The sequence below is a fragment of the Garra rufa genome, chromosome 23, assembly GCF_049309525.1.
Source record: "Garra rufa chromosome 23, GarRuf1.0, whole genome shotgun sequence".
Taxonomy (NCBI): Eukaryota; Metazoa; Chordata; class Actinopteri; order Cypriniformes; family Cyprinidae; genus Garra; species Garra rufa.
Window position 1 is genome coordinate 32,248,447 of NC_133383.1, and position 27,451 is coordinate 32,275,897.

The window sequence follows — 27,451 nt, forward strand, 5'->3', positions numbered from 1 at the left end:
AATGTCTGGGAGAGAATACGCACTCACTACATGACATAAATAACACATCTACACACACAGCTCATTCTCAGGAAACACTGACGTGTGTGTGTCCTATGACCTGCTGCTGGCACAGTTCAGCACAAAATGAAAATTCGGTCATCATTTACTCACCCTCAACCTGTGTGAGCTTCTTACAAAAGAAGATATTTTGAAGAACAAACAATTGCAGTTTCCTATTGACTTCCAATGTATGGAAAAATACTATGCAAGTCAATGGGGACCAGCAACTGTTTGCAACAGTGTACATACACATTTGAGAGTCAATGATTCATTTTTAACTATCCCTTTGAAAGGATATTGCTGATAATCATATTAACCTAATCACATAAAAAAAAAAAAAATAGGACACATGGTTTTGGGAAAATGGGATGGAATTATACATATTTATGATTGAGGTTCAGAGTTTACTAACAACCACCAAAAAACCCAGTAATGTGAAAACTGCAGAGGTCCCACAGAGGCTTTGGCTGTTATAGTCTTGGCACTTTGGGTTACAGCAGTAACCTTTTAAAAAAAAAGAAAAGCGTCAGGCTCACACCCATCCTCAGCTACTTTACCTGTCCATCCGGCCAGACAGCGGCAGTGTCCAGTCGAGGGGTGACATCCGTCCGCATGACTGCAGTCACAGCGCTCACGACAGTCCAGTCCGTACGTCCCATCCTGCATCAGTCAAGACAGTTTTTATAGATTTTTAAAACAATAAATGTTATAACACTATATCTTGAAAATAAAACCTTGGAATTATATTTCTGAAAACTAGCTAGTGCTGTTCGAGTGTTCATAGGGGTCATATGATGCGTTTTCCTTTGTCTTTGGAGTGGTACAATCTGTTTGTGCATATATAAGATCTGTAAAGTTGCAAAAATTAAAGCGTCAAACCCAAAGTGATATTCTTTATAAATGGCGTGACTCATCTACGCCTTACTAAAACGGCTCGTTCAAACACGCCCCCACAAATCTACATCACAGTGTGGGAAAATTTGCATAACACCACCCAAATGTATATGCAAAGAAAGAACTTTTATTTATTTTGTAGAACATTTATTCTTTTGAGCAGTGTAGAGTAGTGCTTGTTGTTTGTCGTTTCTACAATCACAAATGGTGTTATATTATAGTATCGTCCCCATGGTGGTCATTATAATCCGTAATTATGTCATGACTGGATGCAACACTAGATAGCTGGCCAATCAGGGCACACTGTGCTTTTCTAAACAATGAGCTTTGCAAAAAGGCAGGGCAGAGAGGAGCAACAGTAATGTACGGTATGCAGAAAATAATGTGTTTTTTTTAAAGGGGGGTCCAATGCTGTTTCATGCATGATAAGTTATTTCCACTGTTAAGGAGTTGGATTCTCAGGCTAAACATGGCCAAAGTTTCAAAAAACGATTTGGACGTATAACAAAGTATTTCTGTGCCGGGTATCTTAGAACTTTCAGAAAGTTTTTCTTATCACGGCTCTTCTTGACGTCATGAAGGGTGCAACTTTTTGTATGGGCATTTCACCCGGGCACACATCGACCAGAGCGAGAGCAAGAGCCCATCAACGTGCTTCATTCGGCTGCACTGCTGCACGGGACTCACTGGGGAAGAATGTCTCTAAATAAGTGTGGCTTTGGTTGTAATGCAAAAATAACCTTACTCAGCTTCTCAAAGAACCCAGCGTTATGTCAACAGTGGATGCAGTTTGTTTTTTCAGAAACGCAGTTTTGCAAGTGTGTTTGTTGACAAACGTTTTATAAATGAGGCCCAGCTGGACGCTGGATTTGCACATGGTTTGATACTGAAAGATGGAGAGGTCCCAGCTATAAAAGATCCCGCTTATGATTCAGAACTGCAGATGGTAAGTGAAACGGCATCAAATGTCTGTGTTTTTCAATCAGCGCAAGTTCTCGTAAATCTTTAGCTCCGCCCAAGGCACGCCTCCAGGAGCTCGGCTGTTTTTGGAGAGAATCGTTAAGCTGTATCTTTCTTTTGTGAATATGATAAAACTTAATACTTTTTGGAGATATGAAGGATGCAGTACAACTCTTCGGGTACTTAAAATTAACATAAGATTGGATGAAACTGTGTGTGTTATTCCCCTTTCACTGTAAGCCATGTAAACACATTGCATTACTCCAAATACACAAAATAATGTTCTTTTGCAACGCTATATGACCCCTTTAAAATACAGTGGCAAATCTGACATATTTTCCCATCAATTTCTCAATATATTTTATATAGTTTTTATATATATTAGAGCAAATAGAAACACAGAATTATTTTCTTGTGGTTTCCACTATAGAGGTTTACCTAACTATGTCGATTTCACATCTGAGAAATTTGGAAATGTGAAAAGGGTCCATATACACTCTTAATAATAAAGGTGCTTCAGGATGCCATAGAAGAACCTTTTTTGTCTAAATGGTTCCATAAAGAACCTTTAAAATCTGAAGAACCTTTCTGTTTCTTTGTGGCAGAAGAAGATTCTTCAAAAAAAGGTAAGAAAGAGATGGTTCTTTAAAGAACCTTTGACTGAACGGTTCTTTGTGGAACCAAAAATGGGTCTTCTATGGCATCGCTGTGAAGAACCTTTGAAAGCACCTTTATTTGTAAGAGTGTAGGAAGGTACCAGAAGAGGTTTAACATGCTGACAGCAGGCCTTGAGTGTGTAAATGAGTTCAGTATCATAGTATGATGTGTTGGTGATGAACTGACCTGACAGTGTTGATCACAGCGGTCTCCTCTCCATCCTGGAGTACAGGTGCATCTCCCATCCAGAGCGTTACAGGCGCCTCCGTTCCCGCACACGCACGTCAGGTTACAGCCCAGACCCCACGTGCCGCTGGGGCAGTTAATGGAGCAGTCCACCCCGTGCCAGCCTGACACCACCACCAGAAAAGAAAGCTCTCAGATTTCATTCAAGACATCTTCATTTGTGTTCTGAAGATGAACACATTTCTTATGGGTTTGGAATGAGGGTAAATGATCACTGTGAGGTGAGCTCTGCTCCAGTGAATTACCTGCTTGACAGGAGCAGGATCCGTCGACGGGTGAGCAAGCGACTGCGTTCTTACAGGAGCACACAGAGCTGCAGTTGATGCCGTAGGTGCCGGCGGGACAGGGAGTGGAGCAATCTGAGCCCTGCGATGACCGTCACACATTAGTGATCGACTCCAGCACACACAAACACAAACACAAGTCTTTATGATGATGTACCTTATATCCGGGCGCACAGACACACTCCCCGCTCACGCTGTGGCAGTCGGCTCCATTCTGACAGCGGCAGACCTCCTGACACGCCTCGCCGTACAAACCAGGAGCACACGTCTCGTTACAGTACAAGCCCGACCAGCCCGGCCGACACGAACACTCGCCTGACATGGGGTGACAGCTGAGACAGAAACATCACATCAGTTCACTGGAGAACACATCAACCAGCAGCTGCTGCTGTCACTAAACCAGCCCCAGACTGGAGACTCTGTCTTACTGCTGTGATCTCCTCATCAGCACAAAACCTCCTTAATGTTTCATATTTCAAACATTTAACATAAACAAAAATTCACTTTTAGTATGTGCAACATTTTTACTGTTTTTAGTTAAAAAAATTTTTTTTTTTTTTTTTGTTGTTTGATTGACAGCCACTGATTTCTTTATATTTGACCAGTTTTATGTGAACAGTGGATGATGCAGTTTGTTTTTTTCCGGGGCAGAAACTGAGTTTTGCAAGTGTGTTTGTTGATGAATGTTTTATAAACAAGGCCTAGTTCGACGCTGGATTTTAACATCGTTTGATACTGAAAGATGGAGCGGTCCCAGCTATAAAAGATAAAATGAAGTTTCTTTCTTCTTTGATAGCTGTCAATAAAACCACCACCAGAGGCTGGTGTTCATGAGTGAGGTGTCAGATGTAGTGGGTCTGTATTGACCATTACCTGTGGACAGAGCAGCTGTAAAGAGCCGTTTGAGCAGCTGTTGTCACATGTGACACGTGTGGTGTGTCAGCTGTGCACGTCTGTCTGATCTACACAATGAGACACTGTGTGTGTGTGTGTGTGTGTGTGTGTGTGTGTGTGTGTGTGTGTGTGTGTGTGTGTGTGTGTGTGTGTCTGTGTGTGTGTCTCTAAACACACAGCCACTTCAAAAAATAACAACAACACACACAGACCAACCTCAGTGGACTCTTGATCAAACCCTGAGTTGAAAAAGAATGTTTAGTAAGCAGTGTGAACCCACTGAACCCAATCTCAACCGGGTTGGTTAATATAAAGTTTGCTGATCTAGGTAACAGACCTCAGATCTCCTGCCTGATCCTAATAAACTCAGCAGCTATTTAATGAAGTTTATTTCTGAAGCAGCTATCGCAGGTTTGCACAGACAAAGCCACAGAACAGAAAACAAACTCCATGATTCCTGTCAGTGAAGCTAAACCTGTGTATGTCATCACTGCATTGAGAACACATTTGCAGTGTGTGTCTTACCTGCGTGTGTTATTGGCGTGACACGGACACTTCCCGTCACACTTGAGGCCGTACAGCCCTTCCGGACAGATGCGCTCCTCACATCTCTCGCCCGCGTACCCCTGCTCACACAGACACTCTCCGCTCACGTGATAGCACTGGGCCCCGTTCACACAGCTGCACGCCCGTCTGCAGCCCACACCGTACCTGCCCACCGGACACTGCTCCTGACACCTGCCATCACACACACACACACACACACAGACACACACACACACACACACACATGTTGGGTTTACATGTTTTATGGGGACATTCCATAGGCGTAATGGTTTTTATACTGTACAAACCATACTTTCTATCGCCCTACACCTACCCTATACCTAAACCTAGCCCTCACAGGAGATTGTGCACACTTTTACTTCCTCAAAAAAACTCATTGTGCATGATTTATAAGCCTGTTTCCTCATGGGGACCTGAGAAATGTCCCCACAAGGTCAAAATCCACTGGTATTCCTATCCTTGTGGGGACATTTGGTCCTCATAACGTGATGAATACCAGGTACACACACACACACACACACACACACACACACACACACACACACACGTGTCATTATTTTAATCTTGTCATACTAAGTTTGGAAATGAAATGCACTGTCATGCCCCTTCTTCAGGCCGGTGCAGCAGATCCTGCTCTGGGCAGTAGGACAGTTTCTTTCTCTAAGAGTAGTTCACATTCTGCGTCTGATAAACATGTTCTCAGACATCCTGTTGACAGGGACTGAGGCCCAGATTCCACTAGTGGCTCCATTCTGTCCGGCCCGAGTTTTGTTTGTGGACCTAATGTCTCTCCTAAATGGCATCCCCTGGAAGATCCTGATTTTTCTCAAGTGCAGGGGATGATATTTCAGTCCCAGCTGGAGATCTGGAAGATTTGGGTCTGGCTTCTGAAGGAAACCAACTCATAGATTCTGTTTTTAGGCTGAGGACAATAAGACACTCCTCAGCTCTAGAGCTCCTTCTATTAGGAAGTTGCATGCCCTAAATGGCAGCTGTTCATATCATAATGTAAACAGCATGAGCTAATCCCAGTTAATTGTTCAGTTGGTCAAGACTGGAGCTTCTTCAGGAACGTTTCTCAGCAGGGCTGGCTCCAGCTACTTTAAAGGTCTATGCGGCCACTATCTCTGCTATCCAAAAACCTTTGGACGGAGTATCTGTGTGGAGGCATCCTTTAGTGTCTCAGTTCTTGCGAGGTGCCAGAAGACTGAGGCCTGTCTGCTGTTCACGAGTTTCTTCATGGGACCTAGCCTTGGTCCTAGGAGTCCTGACAGAAATTCTTTTTAAGCCCTTGGATGTTGAATGTCTCTGGTTTAAGTTTCTTTCTGCTTCATGAGATGCTAGAGTAAGCCTCCATCTGCTATGTTCAGTCTGTTTTGAGGATCCACGTTCACCATGTGTAGAACAGAGGTGTAGATTCTCTCAGCTCTTAATATGCTTTAACAGTTGAAATAGAAGTGATGCAGTCATCAAGCAGCACATTTTGCACTGCATGACAGATGCTGTTACTGTCTCTTACGAGGCGCGTGGCCTTAGCTAGCAAATATCATAGAAAACCCCACTAATGTCAGTGATTATGAATGTTTCCAAACATTTATCACAAGCCTGCACTTTAGTCTCTGAATGCTCCCAGATGCAGAAACTGAATGACTGTGTGATGTGGGAAAATTTGAAAAGACTTTTTGTCATCGAAAATGAGTGGAGAACTTTTAAATTGATCTTGTAGAAATGTGTTTCACTTCAAAATGAAAAGTCATTCTTCACATAAGCAACATTAAAACTATTTAAAGAATGTACAGTAATGGTATGGTCTGAGCTCATAATGAAGCTTCTATCAGTCCCTGTGGAGCTGAAAGAGGGATAGAGGGAACTCAACACGTCATGAGGACACACTGATCGCAACCATTAGCGGAGCAGATGGGCTCAACAGCCCGAACCAGCAGCAGCGCATGAGAGAGACCCTGATTCACAGACTATACTTTTCTGTTCAGCATCCCACAAATAACCTTCTGCATACAGAGCTCTAAACCACTTAGTTAAACACACACACAGACTGGTGGGCTCCTCCCTGTGGCTGTTAAGCGATTATTCTCCAGCCGGTAGGGTGTGGTGAAATCAGGGTAAACCGGAGGTAACAGTGACGTCTGGTGAAGCCAAAGCTCTTATTAAGTCATAAAAATGCACTTGCGTTTCTATTTCTGCAGTTTAAATACATGCTGCTCAATCGCTCATACTGTAATTACAGCTGCGCATTCTGCTGCTTCTGCTGCTGCTGGATGAAACACCAGGGCAAATGGCTGCATTCTACATCTATACATGCATGAGTAAATGCTGCTCTGACTCTGAATGCAGTGACAACAGCAAAATCAACACTCTCTTCTGTAGTCCTAAACTGCTTGTGCCCCAAACTCGCCCAATTTCATTCCATTTTCTTGCATGATTTATTGTGCTTACTATAACTGATCTAGTCTGCTACTTGTTTTCATTTACCTTCATTTCATTATCACATTTTAATAAAACTTCGGGAGGATCACATTCAGATCATCAGCTTGATTGTCATGATAGGAGGTATATATACAGCCAGTGCACCTCTGTCCCACAAAATATTTATTTGCTTTATTTGATTATATGTAAGTGCAAACTCATGAAGTAATTTAAATCATTTTAAGCATTCATATACTCCTAGTCTGAAACAATACAGTATAATCTCACATTCATCAGTGGGATACATTTCTCTACTCTGCTCTCTTGCCCCACAGTTGGTCCATACCAAAGGTTTTTAAACTGTTAATGAAGCCTCCCCAGCGATAAAGGAAATGTGCAGTGTTGGAGAAACTCCAGGAACATTTTAATAATCCCTGGTCTACATAGTTCATCTCAGACTAACCAGCATCTCAGGCTGTGTTCACACTTTTAGTTCGGTTCATTTGGTTCATTTGGTCTGGACCAAAAAGGAAACTGATACATTTGGTCCTGGTCTGCTTAGCGTTTTGGCATTTTTGACGGCTGACCCTGTTGAAAAAAACAGAATATGCTGGTTAGGTAGGTTTTGATGCCGGTTTAAGCTGGTCTTTTTGCTGGTTTAAGCTGGTCTTTTTGCCGGTTTAAGCTGGTCTTTTTGCTGGTTTAAGCTGGTCTTTTTGCCGGTTTAAGCTGGTCTTTTTGCCGGTTTAAGCTGGTCTTTTTGCCGGTTTAAGCTGGTCTTTTTGCTGGTTTAAGCTGGTCTTTTTGCTGGTTTAAGCTGGTCTTTTTGCCGGTTTAAGCTGGTCTTTTTGCTGGTTTAAGCTGGTCTTTTTGCTGGTTTAAGCTGGTCTTTTTGCCGGTTTAAGCTGGTCTTTTTGCTGGTTTAAGCTGGTCTTTTTGCTGGTTTAAGCTGGTCTTTTTGCCGGTTTAAGCTGGTCTTTTTGCCGGTTTAAGCTGGTCTTTTTGCTGGTTTAAGCTGGTCTTTTTGCTGGTTTAAGCTGGTCTTTTTGCCAGTTTAAGCTGGTCTTTTTGCCGGTTTAAGCTGGTCTTTTTGCCGGTTTAAGCTGGTCTTTTTGCCGGTTTAAGCTGGTCTTTTTGCCGGTTTAAGCTGGTCTTTTTGCCGGTTTAAGCTGGTCTTTTTGCCGGTTTAAGCTGGTCTTTTTGCCGGTTTAAGCTGGTCTTTTTGCCGGTATAAGCTGGTCTTTTTGCCGGTTTAAGCTGGTCTTTTTGCTGGTTTAAGCTGGTCTTTTTGCTGGTTTATGCTGGTCCTTGACCAGCACATGACCAGCTAAGGACCAGCATCAAAACTACCTAACCAGAATATGCTGTTTTTTTCACCTAAAGATATTGTACCTAAATACGTAGTGATACGTTCACAATGTCATATATTTCATGACAGAACTCACCGAACATGCCAAACAAAAGGAAAATGTGCATTTGAATTAAAGCGGCGCTGGGGGTGTATGACATCAGTCACTTTTAGTCGACTACACCTAATGCCGTCTGCTAGACTAAGTGCGCTCACTGTTGCGTGTATATAATCTTATTTTTAAGTCCTGCAAACTCACAAAGAGCTCATAAAAGGCACTTTACCTTGTTGTTGCTCCACGTTTGGCCGCTGCTCATTTTGTTTTGGATACACTGTTTGTTCCCTTCATGAAATCATGTCGCATAAGGTCGCATCTTGTCAATACTTCCTGTTTTTGGTTAGTTTAGTATTTAGTATTATATTATGGTTATATTTAGTATTTGGTCTGTGTCACATTCATATTTCATTCGAACTGCACCAGAGTTAGTTTGGAAGCGGACCGAAACCCATCTGTTTAGCGGTCTCGGTACACTTGTTTGGTGCGCACCAGGGTTTGAACGGCAGCGTTCACACTTACTCAAATGAACCGCACTAACAGAGGAATCACACCAGAGTTTGTTTTAATCGAACTAAACATGACAGAGCATGACCCTCAGTGCATGAGTCAAAAACGTTGTGCTTGTAGTCTCATCAGACTTCTGAAGTCTTACGATGGCTTTGTATGAAAACATTTCCATAAGTTTGGATGTGTTGACCATGACAGTCAGTTTGGATGTCACTCCTCTCTTCACGAAGCCTACACGGTCCAGGCCAATCCCAATGACTGCAGCAGCTCTGCTGATCAGCCTGGTCTTCAGCTTTAATCCCAGAGAACAAGACTGGCTGTTCCTCTTGACTCCGCCAATACAACCAAGAACTTCCAAGAACATCTGCATGAGTTTGTGGTGTGTTTGAAGTGTAGAAACACCATCCAAACCATGAGTCTCAGATACATGCTCTTCATGACATGATGTTTTCCAGAGCGCTGAGATTGACTCTGGGACTGACGCCATCAGGTCCTGCAGTCTCACCTCTGTGATAACTAGTCTAGACAGGTGGTCTTAGCAGTGCCAGTTCTAAACCAGGAGCTGTTCTTCAATGTCCCTGCATGCTTTGGTCTGTTCCTCACACAAAGCTCTCATGTGACTTAGGAATGCTTAAATATTGTGCACAACTCACACAGATCTAAGTCAGGGTAGCACCATATTTCATTTTTGACAGGATTTAAACTAGACTTGGAAGGACAGACGTACAGTGTGTTCAATGGATTGTTCTGTTGTTTAGAAACATGCCAATTGTGCAGTAAAACCTTCAGTTTTGAAAGTGATCATCAGTATGGCATCTACACTGACTAAGGTGCTTGCGATCACACATTCCCATTGTGTAAGGTGTTGAAGTGTGTGCTGACCTCTCTCCTGTGTATCCTGCGCTACAGGTGCACTGGCCGGTGGACGGCGAACAGCTTCCTCCATTATGACACTGACACTCCTGTGAGCAGTTCTTCCCGAAGCGTCCCGCCGGACACGGCTGTCCACACACCATTCCCTGAAAACAACACCAACACTGTCACAACACACTCTGATGCACAGACAGATAAAGTGCAAAAATGAGACAAGACATTTTCAGAAATATTTATCACTTCTAGAGTTTACACAGGCGTACCATCCAGCCGGCCGGGCAGGAGCACTCTCCAGTCACGTGATGACACACGCCGCCGTTCTGACAGGGACAGCGCTCCTCACACTGCCGCCCATGTTTCCCTGGAGGGCACAGGTCCTCGCAGCTGCACACAGACACCAAAAACAGGCTTCAGACTCTCACATACCGCCGCTCCTGAGCAAATGCGGCGTGCAGGTAAACTCACAAGGCTCCCGTGTATCCTGGGCTGCAGACGCACTCTCCGGTGATGTGGTGGCACGTGGCGTTGTTCTGGCACAGGCATTTCTGTTGGCAGTTGTTGCCGTAGGTGGAGCGATCGCAGAGGTCCTCGCAGCGCCAGCCGCGGTATCCGGGAGCACAGATGCAGGCTCCGGTGATGGGGTTACACAGCGCCTCGTTCTTACACTGACAGCGGCTGCTGCAGTGCGGACCCCAGTGATCACGGTCACACGCTGCACACACACACAAACCTGCTTTTCACTTACGCACAACACACAGATAATCCTGCAGTGTTGAACCTGGGTTCAGTTTTTGTGGTCTGTCTAACATGCAACTCATTAGTGAATACACATAAATGACAGCTTAGAGGACTAGCTCACTTTTAGAACAAAAATGTACAGATCATGTATTCACCCCCTTGTCATCCAAGATGTGCATGTCTTTCTTTCTTCAGTCACAAAGAAATTATGTTTTTTGAGGAAAACATTTCAGGATTGTTCTCCATATAGTGGACTTCTATGGTGCCCACGAGTTTGAACTTCCAAAATGCAGTTTAAATGCAGCTTTAAAGAACTCTAAACGATCCCAGCCGAGGAAGAAGGGTCTTATCTAGCGAAACGATCAGTTATTTTCTAAAAACATTTACAACTCATATACTTTTTAATCTTAATCTTGCTGAGCTAGACAAGACATCTGAGGTTAAAAAGTATATAAATTGTATTTTTTTTTTTAGAAAATAACCCTTTGTTTTGCTAGATAAGATTTCCTCGGCTGTGATCATTTAGAGCCCTTTGAAGTAGGGCTGGGCGATATGGCAAAAAGCTAATCTCGATAATTTTTTCCCATATTGAACGATGACGATATATATTTCGATATAAGCTGTTGATGTTGCCAGCTTTAAAATAGTATCCCAATAATGACTAAAGCCACAAAAATTAAAGGATTCATTAAATTACATTTTTAAGTATAGTTTATTAACAAAAAGCAGATTACAGATTTGGCCTTAAAAATTAAAATAACTTACTAAAATAAATGAAAAAAGTTGTTAAAGTTGTGACAGAGTATGGTAAATGAGAGTAAATGTACAAAATGTGAACATAAAATTATTGTAAAAACATTATTTGTAACACATTTATTTATTTATTTATTATTTATTATTATAAACACAATTGTTTATTTTCTCTATTATAGGTTGAGCTATTTAAATTAGAGGCAACCACTGCATTTTGAAACAATCTACGGTATAAATATCAAAAAATTACGACACAGCTCTTTCTTAATCGTATTAAGTGCAGACAATTCAGCCATAATCAAAGTAGGCTACTCTCTCATTATTCAAAGTGCAAATAGAGACGGAATATTTCAAGCATGATACAGAGCTATAGACATATACAACCTATTATAGTCTACATACTGATATCAGCCTAGATATGTCATGTAGCCTAATTTGGGCGCATTGTGGAGTCACTCTCTAAACAAGGGGGATTTAAATTGCTTTTGAATGCGCGTGCGTTTTTTGCTTTCGGTTTCAGTTTTAACAATTGCGCCAAACTCTCAGCTGAGCTGAGAGTCACTTTTCAGAAAGTCAAACCACTTACGGAATTCGTGCTACCTTTTTTGTCGACAACTTCAACATCTTTGGATAATAACTCGAGGTTAGTTTCTCTTTCGTCGCTGCTTCCACTCTCTTTTTTTTGTCGTCCTGGTGTAATTTTGCTTTGCAAAGTCCTGTAGAAAATGAACTTTGTACTTTGACGTGCACACGCACGCTGCACGCTGATTGGCCGCTGTCGCATATTTCTGCTGTATGATTGGCTCTTAGATTAATCCATATCGAGCAAAAAATGTCTATAGCTTATCATCGTTATTAACATAAATTTTATCGCGATTCGATATTATATCGTTTATCGGCCCAGCCCTACTTTGAAGCCCTTTACGACTGAAGAAAGAAAGACATGAATATCTTGGATGACAAGGGGGTACATTATCTGTAATTTTTTGTTCTGAAAGTGAACTACTCCTTTAATGATTTTTTAAAAATCTTTTTTCATGCCTTTATTTAAAGACCACATGTAGCATGTTTTTGTCACAGGTGTTACCTTACTTCTTTGGCAATCTGAAAGGTTTTCTAGAAGAATTCAGCACATGTAGTGAGTTACAGAAAAATAATGAAAATGCAAGAAACAAGACTGTTTTATTTATGTAATGTGACATAAACACCTCATTGACACAATGAATCACCAGTGACATACATAAGACCTGATATACTGATCTTCACTGGTGTAACCCATACGGAAGGTATTTTTTCATAAAAAATGCATTTTACTCAATGGCTGCTGCAAGGTATCAAACCACATGTTGTCAATCGTGGTATACTCACCAAATTAAGTAGTTTAATCCATTTGTATTCTAGTTTTTTATAATCCCCTAACAATAAAGTAGGTCACACCAGCGACTTCCACTAAAAGCTTCATATGAAGTCATGAGATAAATGAGAACATTTCTGATAACTGAAGAGAGAGTAGACCTATCATGGGTTTTCTTCATAGATCTTCAGAAAATAGAAAGAAGGAATTCAAATGATGTAATTTATATTTAAAAACAAACTAATTTTTGTTAAACAGTAACACCAGAGACAAATCCAGAGGACCTCTATTATCATTATTTTATGGTATATTATTTTTTCAGCATTTTTGACCTCAAAATAAAGCACTTTCCCTCTGTAAATGGCTGTGGGGATGAACGGTTTTGTGGTGCTTGGAATTCTATATAATTAATAATAATTAATGACATATTGTTTTATTTTGAAACATAAAGAAATTGTAACCCTAAAGTGTTTTCATGTGTAATATTTTTTGTAAAAGATAGGGACAGAAAAATGGACATTTGCATAGAATGACCCAAACACCAAATTAAACTGAAATGTAAACAGCATAAATAAAAAATAAACAGCATAAAAAAGCAGCAGGCAAATGTTGCAGAAGATTGTGATTAATAAATCGAGAGAAACCGAAATTGTGATAAGGATTAAACTCTGATGTATTGTACAGCCCTGACTTGATCTGAATAATAACACTGTCTTTAGAGCTGCTCCATAAGTGAGCTCCCATCATTCATTCTGATATTTCATGATTAAACTGTATTATGTAAAGCGCTATAGAAACATGACTTCACTAGACTCACACTGTGTCAGGTGTATGATGGTGTTTATCAGGGTTCAGGAAGTGCAGGACTGGATCGACTCACTATACTTTGACTTTTACGATCGAATTTACCAACAGGGCTGGAAAATCCCATTACTTTAGGCTCTTTAAGAGCGTGGAAACCCAGTGTCATGCACAGAGTATTCTGAGAGTAATCCGAGACATTTTGATTTCCCGTGGTCAGAGCGTTGGTGTCCCACATCACCCTCATTCACCATCAAGCCTGAGCTCAAATAAGACTGCCATTCTGACAAACACTAATCAATGGTGATTTTATCAGTGTTTCATCTTCCATGTGTCAGACTGTGCTTCTTGATGTCTTCCACACGACCTCACCGAAACCTCCAGAATGCTTCTTCAGGCTCATAAGAGCTAAAACTAGCCAGAGTGCTTTAGAGAATCGTGACCCGGTTCACTGAGCACACATGCAGGTCGTCCACATTCGCTCCATTCAACATCCTCTGTGCTTCTCATCCATTATGAGGAGTCAGATCCACTAGAAACATGCCTTTCATTTGTTCCAATGGAAAAACATTAACTCTGAACCAAATCGCAAACAGTTTGAAATCAAAGCTTCACTCAGCAGGTGTTTAACGTGTGCAGACGAGCTCTGCTTTAAAACATCACAGCCTCCCAGTGTCTGACTCTGACTTACAGCCTACATATGAAAGCATGAAGCTCTGGTATTTATGGAAAATGACATGGGTGCTATAATGTAAACATGATTTATGAGGTTTAAACTTCCTGTGTCCTGTAAACCTAAAGTCTTAAAAAACATACTAAACTGTGTTTTTTGAAATTCAGAAATTGGCAGTAGTTTCCTGTGAGGGTTTAGGTGTAGGGTGATTCAATTCTGTTCTGATTCATTTTTCACATCTGGCATGTATAATTTTTCTCTCTGACAATAAGTCTCTGGTAAACTATGCAGGAAACCCTGTCGGCTAACACATTACAGCAATAAGGTAAAACTTAACAACTGATTACTATACAGTTGTTTTATAATAAATAATAACTTTGAAACAATATCATTATATTCAGTGTTGGGGGTAATGCATTACAAGTAACACAAGTTATGTAATCAGATTACTTTTTTCAAATAACTAGTAAAGTAACACATTACTTTTTATTTACAAGAAAATATCTGAGCTACTTTTTCAAAAAGGTAATGCCACTTTTTGTTCACTGCAAAAAATGCTTTTCTTAGATTTTTTGTCTTGTTTCCAGCCAAACAATCTAATAATTTTTAAATCAAGAAGGATTTTCTAGACGAGTAAAAAATCACGTCTTGTTTTCAGAAAAAAAAAAAAAACAAGTCAAAATGAAGTGTGTTTTTGCTTGAAACAAGCAAAATAATCTTCCAATGGTGTTTGAAATAAGATTTTTTGGCAGATTATTTTTCTTGCTCAAAGTAAAAACTAATTTTTTCTACCTTTTTTTTAAAACAAAACAATAATTTTTACTCGTCTAGAAAATCCTTCTTTTTTAGGATTTTTTTAGATATTTTGAATGGAAACAAGACAAAAAATCTAAGTAAGAAAAGCATTTTTTGCAGTGTTTATGTATTTAATCCCATTATAATCCCATAATAACCAATGTCTTTGCTGCTGTTATGAAGCAGACGGGACAAGAAGGTAAGTGTTATACAAATGGTGATTTATTTATACAAGCAGCAGTGCCGGAGGTGAATGGTGAGTTCGTGAAGGTGAGCAAGACTTGAAGTGATGAATACTGAGCTGGATGGTAACGTGAAGAGAGTAACAGGTCCTTTCCGTTTTAGGTGGCGAGACTGGAGGATTCCAAGAACGAAAGCCAGAGGGGTTCAGAGAGTTAGTGGATCCACCACCCTCCGCTGACGCGGAAGTCAGCTTACGGCCACACACCGCTAATGACAGGATACTGAGAAGACACAGAGGACTGGCGCTTGGAAGACTGGAACGAGACAGAGATAAGGTAAGTACAATTGGGTAAGTAATCTCGATAGTGATACTCGCCAAGAGTTACTGGAAGTCCGCTTTCTCTGGAACGAGCCCGGACAATGAGTGGTGTGTGGAGAGTGTCTTTTATGTGTTGGTGATGATTACGTGCAGGTGTTCATTAATCAATACTCAGGTGACGGTGATCTGGGAGTGATTGTGGGTGCAGAACCTGACCAATCCGTGACACTACCCCCCTCCCCAGGGCCCGCTCCTGAGGGCCGAAGTCTCTTGCGCCGTGGTGGTCTACCTCGTCCTCGGGGTGCAGGAAACTCAGGATGACTAGCGTGGAACTCCTCAGTGAGCGTGGGATCTAGAATATCATCTCTTGGGACCCATGACCTCTCCTCTGGTCCATAACCCTCCCAGTCAACCAGGTACTCGAGTAGACCACCACGACGACGAGACCGGAGAATCTCCCGGACGGAGTAGACGGCTCCATCTTCCAGCATGAGGGGGGGAGGAGGTTCTTCTTCGTGGTCAGGTTCTGTGGAGAGAGTGAGAGGTGGATGAAATGGTTTCAGTAGTGAGACATGGAAGGTGGGGTGAATGCGATATTCAGGTGGGAGTTGAAGCCTGTAGGTGACGGGGTTGACCTGTTCCAGGATGTTGAAGGGACCAACAAACCTGGGACTTAATTTCTTGGAGGGCAGTCGCAGACGGATATCTCGAGTGGAAAGCCACACTTGATCGCCTGGCCTGAATTCTGGGGCTGGGGCCCTCCTCCGATCCGCGAAGGCTTTCTGTCTGCGTACTGCCCTCTGTAGGTGGTGATGTGCTTCGTCCCAGACCCTCTCGCTCTCCCGGAACCAGAGATCCACTGCGGGGACCTCAGATGGTTCACCATTCCAGGGAAATAGCGGTGGTTGGAATCCGAGAACGCACTGGAATGGTGTGAGGCCGGTGGACGGTTGCCGCAGTGAATTTTGGGCATACTCTGCCCAGCCCAGGAACTGGTTCCAGGAGTTCTGGTGGTTGTGGCAGAAGGTCCGGAGGAACCGCCCCACTTCCTGGATTTTCCTCTCCGTCTGGCCATTGGACTGCGGATGATAGCCAGAGGAGAGGCTGACGGTCACACCTAGGAGACGGAAGAAGGATTTCCATAGACGGGAGATAAACTGAGGACCGCGGTCCGATACAATATCCTCAGGTATTCCATACTGACGGAAGACGTGATTGAACAGGAGTTGGGCTGCTTCAAAGGCAGTGGGTAGTCCTTTCAGGGGCAGTAACTTGCAGAACTTGGAGAATCGATCCACTATGACAAAGATGCAGGTGTTTTCATCCGATGCTGGTAAGTCCGTCATAAAATCCACTCCCAGGTGTGACCAGGGGCGGTTCGGGATTGGCAAGGGATGGAGTTTACCTGCGGGCAAATGCCTGGGACTTTTGGACATGGCACACTCCTTGCACCCCTGGATGAACCGCTGCACATCCCTTGCCATCCCAGGCCACCAGAAGCGCTCGGATAGCAGCGAGAGGGTGTTGTTGGTCCCGGGATGTCCAGTGCCCAGGGAAGTGTGGATGGAGCGAATGAGATCTACCCGTTGTGTCCTAGGAATGTAACGTCGATCAGGAGGGCAGCCCGGCGGAGGGCGAGGAGCAGGAGTAGCGACACTAGGGGGAGCAGACCATTCGATGGGGTTGATGAAGATGTCTTGTGGGAGGATATTGCTGGGAGGTTCAGTGGAATCAGTGGAGTCGTGGATTCTAGACAGGGCATCTGCTCTTATATTTTTTGGACCGGGACGATAGGAGATGGAGAAGTGGAACCTTGAAAAGAACAGTGCCCACCTGGCCTGACGTGGGCACAGCCTTTTTGCATCACGGAGGTATTGGAGGTTTTTATGATCTGTGAGTACCAGGAAAGGATGATTGGCTCCCTCCAACCAGTGTCGCCACTCCTCCAGGGCGAGCTTGATGGCGAGAAGTTCCCGGTTGCCGATGTCATAGTTCTTCTCCGCCGGGCTGAACTTCCGGGAGAAGTAGGCACATGGATGGAGTAAACGTGGAGTTCCGTGATGTTGGGAGAGAACCGCTCCGACTCCCGAGGTAGATGCATCCACCTCCACCACGAAAGGAAGGTCTGGATCTGGATGGCGCAGAATAGGAGTCTGGGTGAAGGCGTCCTTGAGGGATTGGAAGGCTGCGGCGGCTTCGGGGTTCCAGGTAAGTTTAGTTGGTTTTCCTTTGAGTAGGTTGGTTAATGGAGTTGTGATGATACTATAACCTTGAATGAAACGGCGGTAGAAATTAGCAAAACCGAGGAATCTCTGGAGTTCTTTGACAGAAGAGGGTTTAGGCCAGGACATGACAGATGACACCTTCCTCTCGTCCATACGAATACCCTCACGGTCGATGATGTATCCCAGGAATTGAACGGATGGAAGGTGGAATGAACATTTTTCTGCTTTCAAGAAGAGTTGGTGTTCCCTGAGTTTCTGGAGGACCTCCGCAACGTGGTGGATGTGTTCAGTCTCACTCCGGGAGTAGATGAGGATATCGTCAATGTAGACAATTACTGACCGATGGAGAAACTCCCGGAGGACTTCATGCATGAAGTTTTGGAATACGGAAGGGGCGTTGACCAGGCCATAGGGCATGACGCAATACTCATAGTGGCCTGTAGGGGTCACGAAGGCCGTCTTCCACTCATCCCCCTTCCGTATTCTCACCAGATTGTAAGCGCTGCGGAGGTCCAATTTCGTGAAGATGGTGGCTGACCGGAGTTGTTCGAGGGCCGCTGGGACGAGAGGAAGGGGATATTTGAACTTGACTGTGGCTTGATTCAGGATGCGGTAGTCAATACACGGCCGCAGCCCTCCATCCTTTTTCGCCACGAAAAAGAAGCTGGATGCAGCGGGAGAAGTGGAGGGACGAATGTATCCTTGCTGGAGAGCCTCGTGAATATACTCCTCCATGGCCTTAGTCTCCGGAAGTGACAACGGGTAGATCCTTCCTCTGGGCAAAGGAGCATCAGGAATCAGGTCTATGGCGCAGTCCCATGGCCGATGGGGAGGTAGCTGGGAAGCTCTCTTGGGGCAGAAGACGTCCTGGAAAGAGGAGTAGGTATCCGGAACCTCGGTGGATCGTTGCTCCAAAGGGCTCTCGATGGATGTGGCGCAGACAGGAATGGGTCTTGGTATAGGGCGTGGAGCTTCTGGAAAGCACTCTGGAAAACAGTCATGACCCCACCGGATTACCTCTCCATTGCCCCAAGAGATGATGGGATTGTGCTTCACCAGCCACGGGCGCCCCAAGATGATGTCCATGGTGGCCCCCTCCAGAACCAGAAGTTGGATGAGTTCTTGGTGAAGAGCTCCTATCTGAAGGTGGATGGGTTGGCATTTACGATGGATACGGGGTCGTGCTGTGATGGAACGTGTTATGGGCTGAATCTGGTAGACGCTCGACGAAGCTTCGGTTCGGAGCTGTAACTGGCGACAGAGGCTCCCCGAGATGAAGTTCCCCGCTGACCCGGAGTCGATGAGAGCGTGGGCTATGACAGAAGATGTGGAGGTGGTTAACTGAACACATGTAGACAGAGGATACATCTTTTCAACTTCGGATTGGATGACACTCACCGCGGTAGGAACAGGACGAAGGGGGCATTTCATCCGAACATGCCCACTGGCTCCACAATAGAGACACAGACCCCGGGTCAGCCTTCTCTGTCGCTCAGCGGATGATAGTCTACCAGATTCAAGTATCATCGGCTCTGGTTCTGGAGGGCTGGCGGTCTCCACTGGGCGGAGGAGTGCATTAGGAGAGACATCGGAGAGAGTATGATATGATTGCATGCGGTCAGAACATCTGATGGATTGCTGTATGAAACGCTCCAGACCCATAGCGTCATCCAACGCAGCTAGTTGGAGGCGAAGACGGGGTTCGAGCCCGAGACGATAGGTGGTCAGCAACGACCGCTCGTTCCATCCACTGGCAGCGGCTAGGGTTCGAAACCGTAAAGCATACTCATGAGTGGACATCGATCCTTGTGATAAGTGATAGAGCTGCTCACCCGCTGATACTTCCCCGTCTGTACGGTTGAACACCTCTTTGAAGTGATTGATGAATGCCTGGATGGAACGAGTGGTCGGCCCGCTTTGCTGCCACATCGATTCGGCCCACTTCAAAGCTGGTCCTGTGAGAAGAGAGGTGATAAACGCTATTTTAGACTGGTCTGTAGGATAGAGCGCTGGTTGCATAGTAAAGACAAGAGAACATTGCAGTAGAAATCCATTGCACTCCTCCGCCCCGCCAGCGTAGGGCGCTGGTCGGGCCATGGGACTGGATGGTGGTTCCGAAGAAGTGCATGGAGGTACGGGTGCCGGTGGTGCGGAAGGGGTGACAGATGGGGATGACAACAAAACCTTCCGCAGATTATCCACCAGTTCCTGGAATGGATCCTGAGCACTCATGCTGCTTACTGTTATGGTCCGGGCTTCTGTTATGAAGCAGACGGGACAAGAAGGTAAGTGTTATACAAATGGTGATTTATTTATACAAGCAGCAGTGCCGGAGGTGAATGGTGAGTTCGTGAAGGTGAGCAAGACTTGAAGTGATGAATACTGAGCTGGATGGTAACGTGAAGAGAGTAACAGGTCCTTTCCGTTTTAGGTGGCGAGACTGGAGGATTCCAAGAACGAAAGCCAGAGGGGTTCAGAGAGTTAGTGGATCCACCACCCTCCGCTGACGCGGAAGTCAGCTTACGGCCACACACCGCTAATGACAGGATACTGAGAAGACACAGAGGACTGGCGCTTGGAAGACTGGAACGAGACAGAGATAAGGTAAGTACAATTGGGTAAGTAATCTCGATAGTGATACTCGCCAAGAGTTACTGGAAGTCCGCTTTCTCTGGAACGAGCCCGGACAATGAGTGGTGTGTGGAGAGTGTCTTTTATGTGTTGGTGATGATTACGTGCAGGTGTTCATTAATCAATACTCAGGTGACGGTGATCTGGGAGTGATTGTGGGTGCAGAACCTGACCAATCCGTGACAGCTGCTGACCTTTGTTGATCCAATTCAACCATAGTAACACGCAAAACTTACTTTGTTAGATTACAAATGTTAGAGTAACATTTGTGCTTCGTTTTTCTCATTGCTGAAGAGTGTTGGGCTTTGTTAGGGTTAGGTGGTTTTTCTACAGTTCTACTGTACAGACATGAATTTGCTTTTCCTTCAGCTTTAGGCTTATTTATGTCACTTTTTGGTGTGAAAGGGCTTTTACATTTGCTAAAAATCGAACTTATTATATTAAAAACAAAAAGCAAGCCCTGCCCAGATTTAAAAAGTAACGCAAAAGTAACATAACCCATTACTTTCCATAAAAAGTAACTAAGTAATGTAATTAGTTACTTTTTTAGGGAGTAACTCAATATTGTAATGCATTACTTTTAAAAGTAACTTTCCCAACTCTGTTTCTGTTTATTCTTTCTTGTTTTGAAATATAAACATTAAAACAGTGGCTGTCATAAACACAGTATTAAAGGCCAACTCAGCCTTATAAAGCATGATTTGAGGAGATTTGAGTCAGTAAGATCTATGTGAGCGTGTTGTTATTGTGCTGCTGCGGCCTACATCTGACATCACATGAGCTCTGCCCTGAGGTCATTTCCTGTGTTTCTAACCAATCGGCCTCTTCTCTTTGTCTTGCTCTTTGCGGATAAAGAAAAGGCCTTTTTTCCTTCAGCCTTAATTCAGCGCAGGGTGTTTTGTTGGCGTCTTGTGGCCCGGAAAGTCCAGATACAATGAGTCTTCAGACGAATTAAAGTCATATCACAGCTGACTGCAGCCATGCTGCCAAATCCTTCTCCATAAGCCACTACCAGAAAACCAGGACTAAGACTAGCAGCGGTTCACTAATGCTGAGCAGCCCAGCGTGTTCACAGACTCCTGACATCCTTCAGAAAAACATCCCTGAACTTACTACTCATGAAATGAACTTGCATTATTTGACAGACTGAACTAAGTTTAGTATTAATGTATAACGTTTGGAATTGTTGAATTTCATTGCAATAGGAGTTTGATTTGCTGGTCTTCATTTACGATGCATCTTCCGAATCATAGCCCTGTTGCTGTTATATGTTTTTATTATGTTTACATTTTATTTCACACTCAATCCTTTTTGTTCCAAACTTTGCAGTTGGGACAAAATCATTTTCACACAGCTTATCATTTTTACATTTTAGCTAAATACTCTCCTACAGCGATGCTAAAGAGCTACCACAAAATGGACAGTCACCAGCAAGAGGAAGCTAAAGCAGACTGAATAAACACGGAGAGGACAGAAACAGCTCTAGGTTTGTTTCTTCTGGTTTTAAGATTTAAGACTCAAGCACACATTTTAAGCACTGTTTTGAAAGCAAAAAATGTTTTAGTGACAGTCATATATAACTTTGTGTCCGGAGTGCACATCACTCACATTAATCTGGGATTTTAAATTATTCATACTCATTCAGTCACATTTGTAATCAAATGTCTGTGCTAAAGATCTACACCAAGGTTTTTAGTCCAAAAGTGTGCACATTTACAAAAAAAGCAACTGATATATTCAAATGTGTTTGTCGTACTTGTATTTTATGTAAAGTGTGGTTCCAAATCAAACACATTTAATTATGTTCACATAGATACTAAAACATACATTAAAGGAGTAGTTCACTTCCAGAACAAACAGATAATGTACTCACCCCCTTGTCATCCTAGATGTTCATGTCTTTCTTTCTTCAGTCATAAAGAAATTATGTTTTTTGAGGAAAACATTTGAGGATTGTTCTCCATATAGTGGACTTCTATGGTACCCCAAGTTTGAACTTCCAAAATGCAGTTTAAATGCAGCTTCAAAGGGACTCTAAACGATCCCAGCCGAAGAAGAAGGGTCTTATCTAGCGAAACAATTGGCTATTTTCAAAAAAAAAAAAAAAAAAAAACTCTATATTTTCTAGTAAATTATCTGTACATTTTTGTTTTGGAAGTGAACTTCACCTTTAATGAAGTATGGACAGCACCTAAAATGTTTACAACGTTTAAACAAATGTTTACTAGCCATGAATTATTCTGTAAATACTGATTTCATGTAATTCATTGGTTGATTCTATGTTATTTATGATCAATGACAATCAAAGTTGATGTTTTTCAAATCAAGTTTCTGTAATGGTTTAACCCTTCTCAATCGTGTTGAAAAGTGGTTATTTTTTAGGTTTGGAATAAGGTTAAGGGATCTCAAATATATCTGTAAATGTGACCCTGGAGCACAATAAGTAGCGCAGGTATATTTGTAGCAATACATTGTATGGGTCAACATTTCTTTATGCCAAAAATCATTAAGATATTAAGAGAAGATCATGTTCCATGAAGATATTTAGTAAATTTCCCACTGTAAATATATCAAAACTTAATTTTTGACTAGTAATATGCATCGCTAAGAACTTCATTTGGACAACTTTAAAGGCAATTTTCTCAGTATTTAGATTTTTTTCAGATTCCAAATTTTCAAATAGTTGTATCTCAGCCAAATATTGTCCTATCCTAACAAACCAGACATCGATGGGAAGCTTATTTGTTCAGGTTTTCATATGAAAAAATGACACTTATGTCTGTTTATTTTCAATGACGTGCCTGATTATGTCAGAAGGGGACAATTATTCGTTCTTTACATTTCACGTTTCACTGTGCACTCTTTTGTGAACCAGTCGCAACTTTGCAAACACACGTCTACTGAAACTAATATCCAAACACTAATATTCATTAATGAGCTGAAATGTGCTCCTTGATTCAAATCAGAAAAAGTGCATGCCAATAAGTTCTTAGTCAGTGTGTTGAGGAACTACTCCAATGATTTTCTACACAGAGCAGCGAAAGCTCAGATGACATTTCTTCCACAGACTCATGCCTGAAAACAGTTTAAAATGCAGGAGGAGAGACTAGAGGAGAGAGAGAGACGGATGTGCACAGCTGCAGGACTCACCGCTGGAGCAGTTGGCCCCTCCCCAGCCCGGCTCACACTGACAGGTGTTGGGGGCCACGCAGCGGCCGTGCTCACATTTCTCAGCACAGTGGGCTGCAGTGAAAACAAGAGAGAGTCCGCTCAGATTACAGGCCTCCAATGAGGACAGCAGCAAACAAACACATAAAACCCCATCACACACACCGACAGAAACCCCGTCCACTGAGAAACCAGTCCTGCTCCTCATAACTCTACATTACACATCAGCTATCTCATGATCACTATATATGTTTTACAGTGGGGGAAATAACTATCTGATCCCCTGGTGATTTTGTACATTTTCCCGCTGACAAAGAAATGATCAGTCTATCATTTTAATGGTAGGTTTATTTCATAATTGAGAGACAGAATAACAACATAAAATCTAGAAAAACGCATTTCAAAAATGTAAATTGATTTGTGTATTAATGAGTGAAATAAGTATTTGATTCCCTATCAATCAGCAATATTTCTGGCTTCCAGGTGTCTTTTATACAGGTAATGGGCTGACTCTCTTCAGGGCAGTGCTCCTAATCTCAGCTTGTTACCTGTATAAAAGACACCTGTCCACAGAAGCAATCAATCAATCAGATTCCAAACTCTCCACCATGGCCAAGACCAAAGAGCTGTCCAAGGATGTCCGGGACTAGATTGTAGACCTACACAGGGCTGGAATGGGCTACAAGACCATCGCCAAGCAGCTTGGTGAGAAGGTGACGACAGTTGGTGGGATTATTTTCGCAAATGGAAGAAACACAAAATAACTGTCAATCTCCCTCGGCCTGGGGCTCCATGCGAGATCTCACCTCGTGGAGTTTCAATTTTCAATGATCATGAGATCGGTGAGGAATCAGCCCAGAACTACACGAGAGGATCTCGTCAATTATCTCAAGGCAGCTGGGACCATAGTCACCAAGAAAACAATTGGTAACACACTACGCCATGAAGGACTGAAATCCTGGAGCACCCGCAAGGTCCTCCTGCTCAAGAAAGCACATGTACAGCCGTCTGAAGTTTGCCAATGAACATCTGAATGATTCAGAGGAGAACTGGGTGAAAGTGTTGTGGTCAGATGAGACCAAAATCCAGCTCTTTGGCATCAACTCAACTCGCCGTGTTTGGAGGAGGAGGAATGCTGCCTATGACCTCAAGAACACCATCCCCACCGTCAAACATGGAGGTGGAAACATTATGCTTTGGGGGTGTTTTTCTGCTAAGGGTACAAGACAACTGCACTGCATCAAAGATGATGAACGGGGACATGTACAGTACAGTCAAATCTGGGGTGAGAACCATTGAAAATGGGTGGTGGATGGGTATGAACCAAAACACACAGCCAAGGCAACAAAGCAGTGTCTCAAGAAGAAGCACATGAAGGTCCTGGAGTGGTCTAGTCAGTCTCCAGACCTTAATCCCATAGAAAATCTGTGGAGGGAGCTGAAGGTTTGAGTTGACAAACATCAGCCTTGAATCCTTAATGACTTGGAGAGGATCTGCAACGAGGAGTGGGACAAAATCACTCCTGAGGTGTGTGCAAACCTGCTGGACAACTACAAGAAACGTCTGACCTCTGTGATTGACAACAAGGGTTTTGAAGCCAAGTACTAAGTCATTACTTATTTCACTCATTAAATGCAAATCAATTTATAACTTTTTAAAAAACGATAGACTGAACATTTCTTTGTCAGCGGGCAAACGTACAAAATCAGCACGGGATCAAATAATTATTTTCCCAACTGTACATGTGGATAAACTGGTAAGGACATTGCGTTATCACATAAGCTTCAGTGTTGAGGACTTCTGAGGGTGTGTCCGGAGAAAATATCATGAATCCCAGCAGAAAGTTAAAGTTGAACAGTAACTCAGTGATGTGGAGAGACAGCATGTGATTACAGTCACTATAAACACAAAAGAGTCTTTCAGGCCCAATGAAAGTGTCTTTGAGCTGCACTATTTCTATCTGTCTATCTATCTATCTATCTATCTATCTATCTATCTATCTATCTATCTATCTATCTATCTATCTATCTATCTATCTATCTATCTATCTATCTATCTATCTATCTATCTATCTATCTATATCTGAGGTTCTAGTGGTAACACTCACGAACACATCTGTCTCTGCTTTCGTAAAATCCTGGGCAGCACTGAGACTTGCGGCGGTGCATGGTCTTCTCTCCTCTGCGGTACGCCGTTCTGTAGCTCACCCTAAAACACAGCCGAAAGAACAATAATGCTTTTGCCTACGGGTCATTTGGTATTCTGTAATACCTTAATTTAATAGAAAATATGAAAAAGGCATCCATAACACCTTAATAAACTGTGAAAAGTGTTGTAAAGCGCACCTGTGCTGAGTGCATTTGAACCAGTTGAGGATGTCTGTGCAGCTGGTGTAGTAGATCTGGTCAAACGGGTGAGCGTACGACTCCTGCACGGTCACTGAGTAACTGAACACACACACACACACACACATATATATATATATTCCTTCACGGTTTCCTACTGAATGCTGAAAGACGCCAAAGTGATGGTGATGGTGTGATCAAATGGACGTCTGGAGACTGAATCATCTACATGTGTGTGATCTTGTCATCAACAGGGTTTCAAATCTAAGCCAAATGTCAAATTCCCTGACTTTCACTGACTAAAAAGCTGAATTTCCATGACCTATAAAGAATGGATCCATCCATTTGCAAGTTTTATTTACGTCTTCACAGAATTCTTTTCTTTTTTTTTTCTTTTTTTGTGCTTTTACTAATTAAATGCACTTTATTATTTTTCTGTACTATTTCTACAGAAATGAATTAATGTTTTTTTATGATTTCAGGGGGTTGAACGCTCTGAAGCATTCTCTGTTTGTAATCAAGTTCATCATTCAGTCTATGAAGGGGTCGTTTTGTAACCAAAGCTCTTGAAATGTGCATTTTCCAGTCATGTTTGTCTTAGTTATCAGGTACGGCTCGGTGACTGGATTTGATTGAAGTGATTGCCAGTTGATGTGCAGGAAGGGACTAAAATGGTGCAGAAAAATAGCCTGACCATAAAAATAGGCAAAACGTGTGAAAACAACACAATAAAAAAAGTAATAAAATACGGTATAGAAAAATTACCTTTGATAAATGGAAACTACAATTTAAAGCAACAAACAAAAATCCCTGATATTCCATGACTTGGACCAAAAAACAACAACATACAATTCCCTGATTTTCAATGTCTGTAAACCTTTTAAAATTCCATAATATTCCAGAAATTCCATGACCCATGGGAACCCAACAGCAGATGAACAATATTAGCCAATGCTTGAATCATGGTTTGATTATAATAAAAGTTTTACTACAAATACCATGTTTACACTATGGTTAGTGTAGCAAAACCATGGTAAATTTGTGGTTACCATAGTTTAACTATAGAAACCATGTTTTTTTGTTTTATTTGTAGTAAAACCATGGCTAATTTTCATAAGGGATTACTCTGGACGTATAGTCCCCAGATGCCATCCAGATGGGCATACTCTGCATTTCACAACAAGTTCATGGTCCGTGAGAGATCCGGGACAGAGAGCACCCCACAGAGACACTCCTCCGTCTCTCATCATCAGACGGATCAGACTCTCTGGAGGAGCAGAGATGTTCGTGTCAGTTTGAGATGAGGGCAGTGTTTCGCTCATGTTTTTGGTGGCCAGCAGCATGTTCATCAGAAACACACACATTTTGACCTGATGACAAGAGTTTGGCACTGATCACTTGAGGGGTCCTTACAGAATCTGTGACGCCCATCAGACGGCCTGCGGAAAACTGCAGCAGCTGTGCTGCATCTGACAACATGAGAACATGGCCCTAGATTCACTACCAGTCAAGAGTTTGGAATTATTACATGCATTTAATGGTTTGAAAGAAGTCTCTTCTGCTCACCAAGACAACAATTATTTAATTAAAAATACAGTAAAAACAGTGAAATATTATTCCAATTTAAAACAGCTGTTTTCTATGTGAATATCTGTTAAACTGTCATTTATTTCTGTAATCAAAGCTAAATTATCAGCATCATTACTGCAGTC

The 27,451-nt window shown here is 42.7% G+C and overlaps 1 protein-coding gene across 1 annotated transcript in view; it reads right to left on the reverse strand.

Annotated features, from left to right (window-relative positions):
- The window catches only part of megf10 (multiple EGF-like-domains 10), a 37,980-nt gene extending 12,143 nt beyond the window's left edge, over nt 1-25,837 (reverse strand). Inside the window, exons 1-11 of the mRNA XM_073829410.1 lie at nt 25,740-25,837; nt 25,502-25,602; nt 23,377-23,469; nt 10,220-10,466; nt 10,018-10,138; nt 9,764-9,900; nt 4,503-4,715; nt 3,241-3,415; nt 3,045-3,165; nt 2,740-2,903; nt 600-702 (exon numbers count right to left, since the gene is read on the reverse strand). Coding sequence (XP_073685511.1) covers nt 600-702; nt 2,740-2,903; nt 3,045-3,165; nt 3,241-3,415; nt 4,503-4,715; nt 9,764-9,900; nt 10,018-10,138; nt 10,220-10,466; nt 23,377-23,469; nt 25,502-25,562 — 1,435 coding nt within the window. The 5' untranslated portion in view covers nt 25,563-25,602; nt 25,740-25,837. The remainder of the gene's footprint in view (nt 1-599; nt 703-2,739; nt 2,904-3,044; nt 3,166-3,240; nt 3,416-4,502; nt 4,716-9,763; nt 9,901-10,017; nt 10,139-10,219; nt 10,467-23,376; nt 23,470-25,501; nt 25,603-25,739) is intronic.
- Between the last annotated feature and the right edge of the window lie 1,614 nt (nt 25,838-27,451).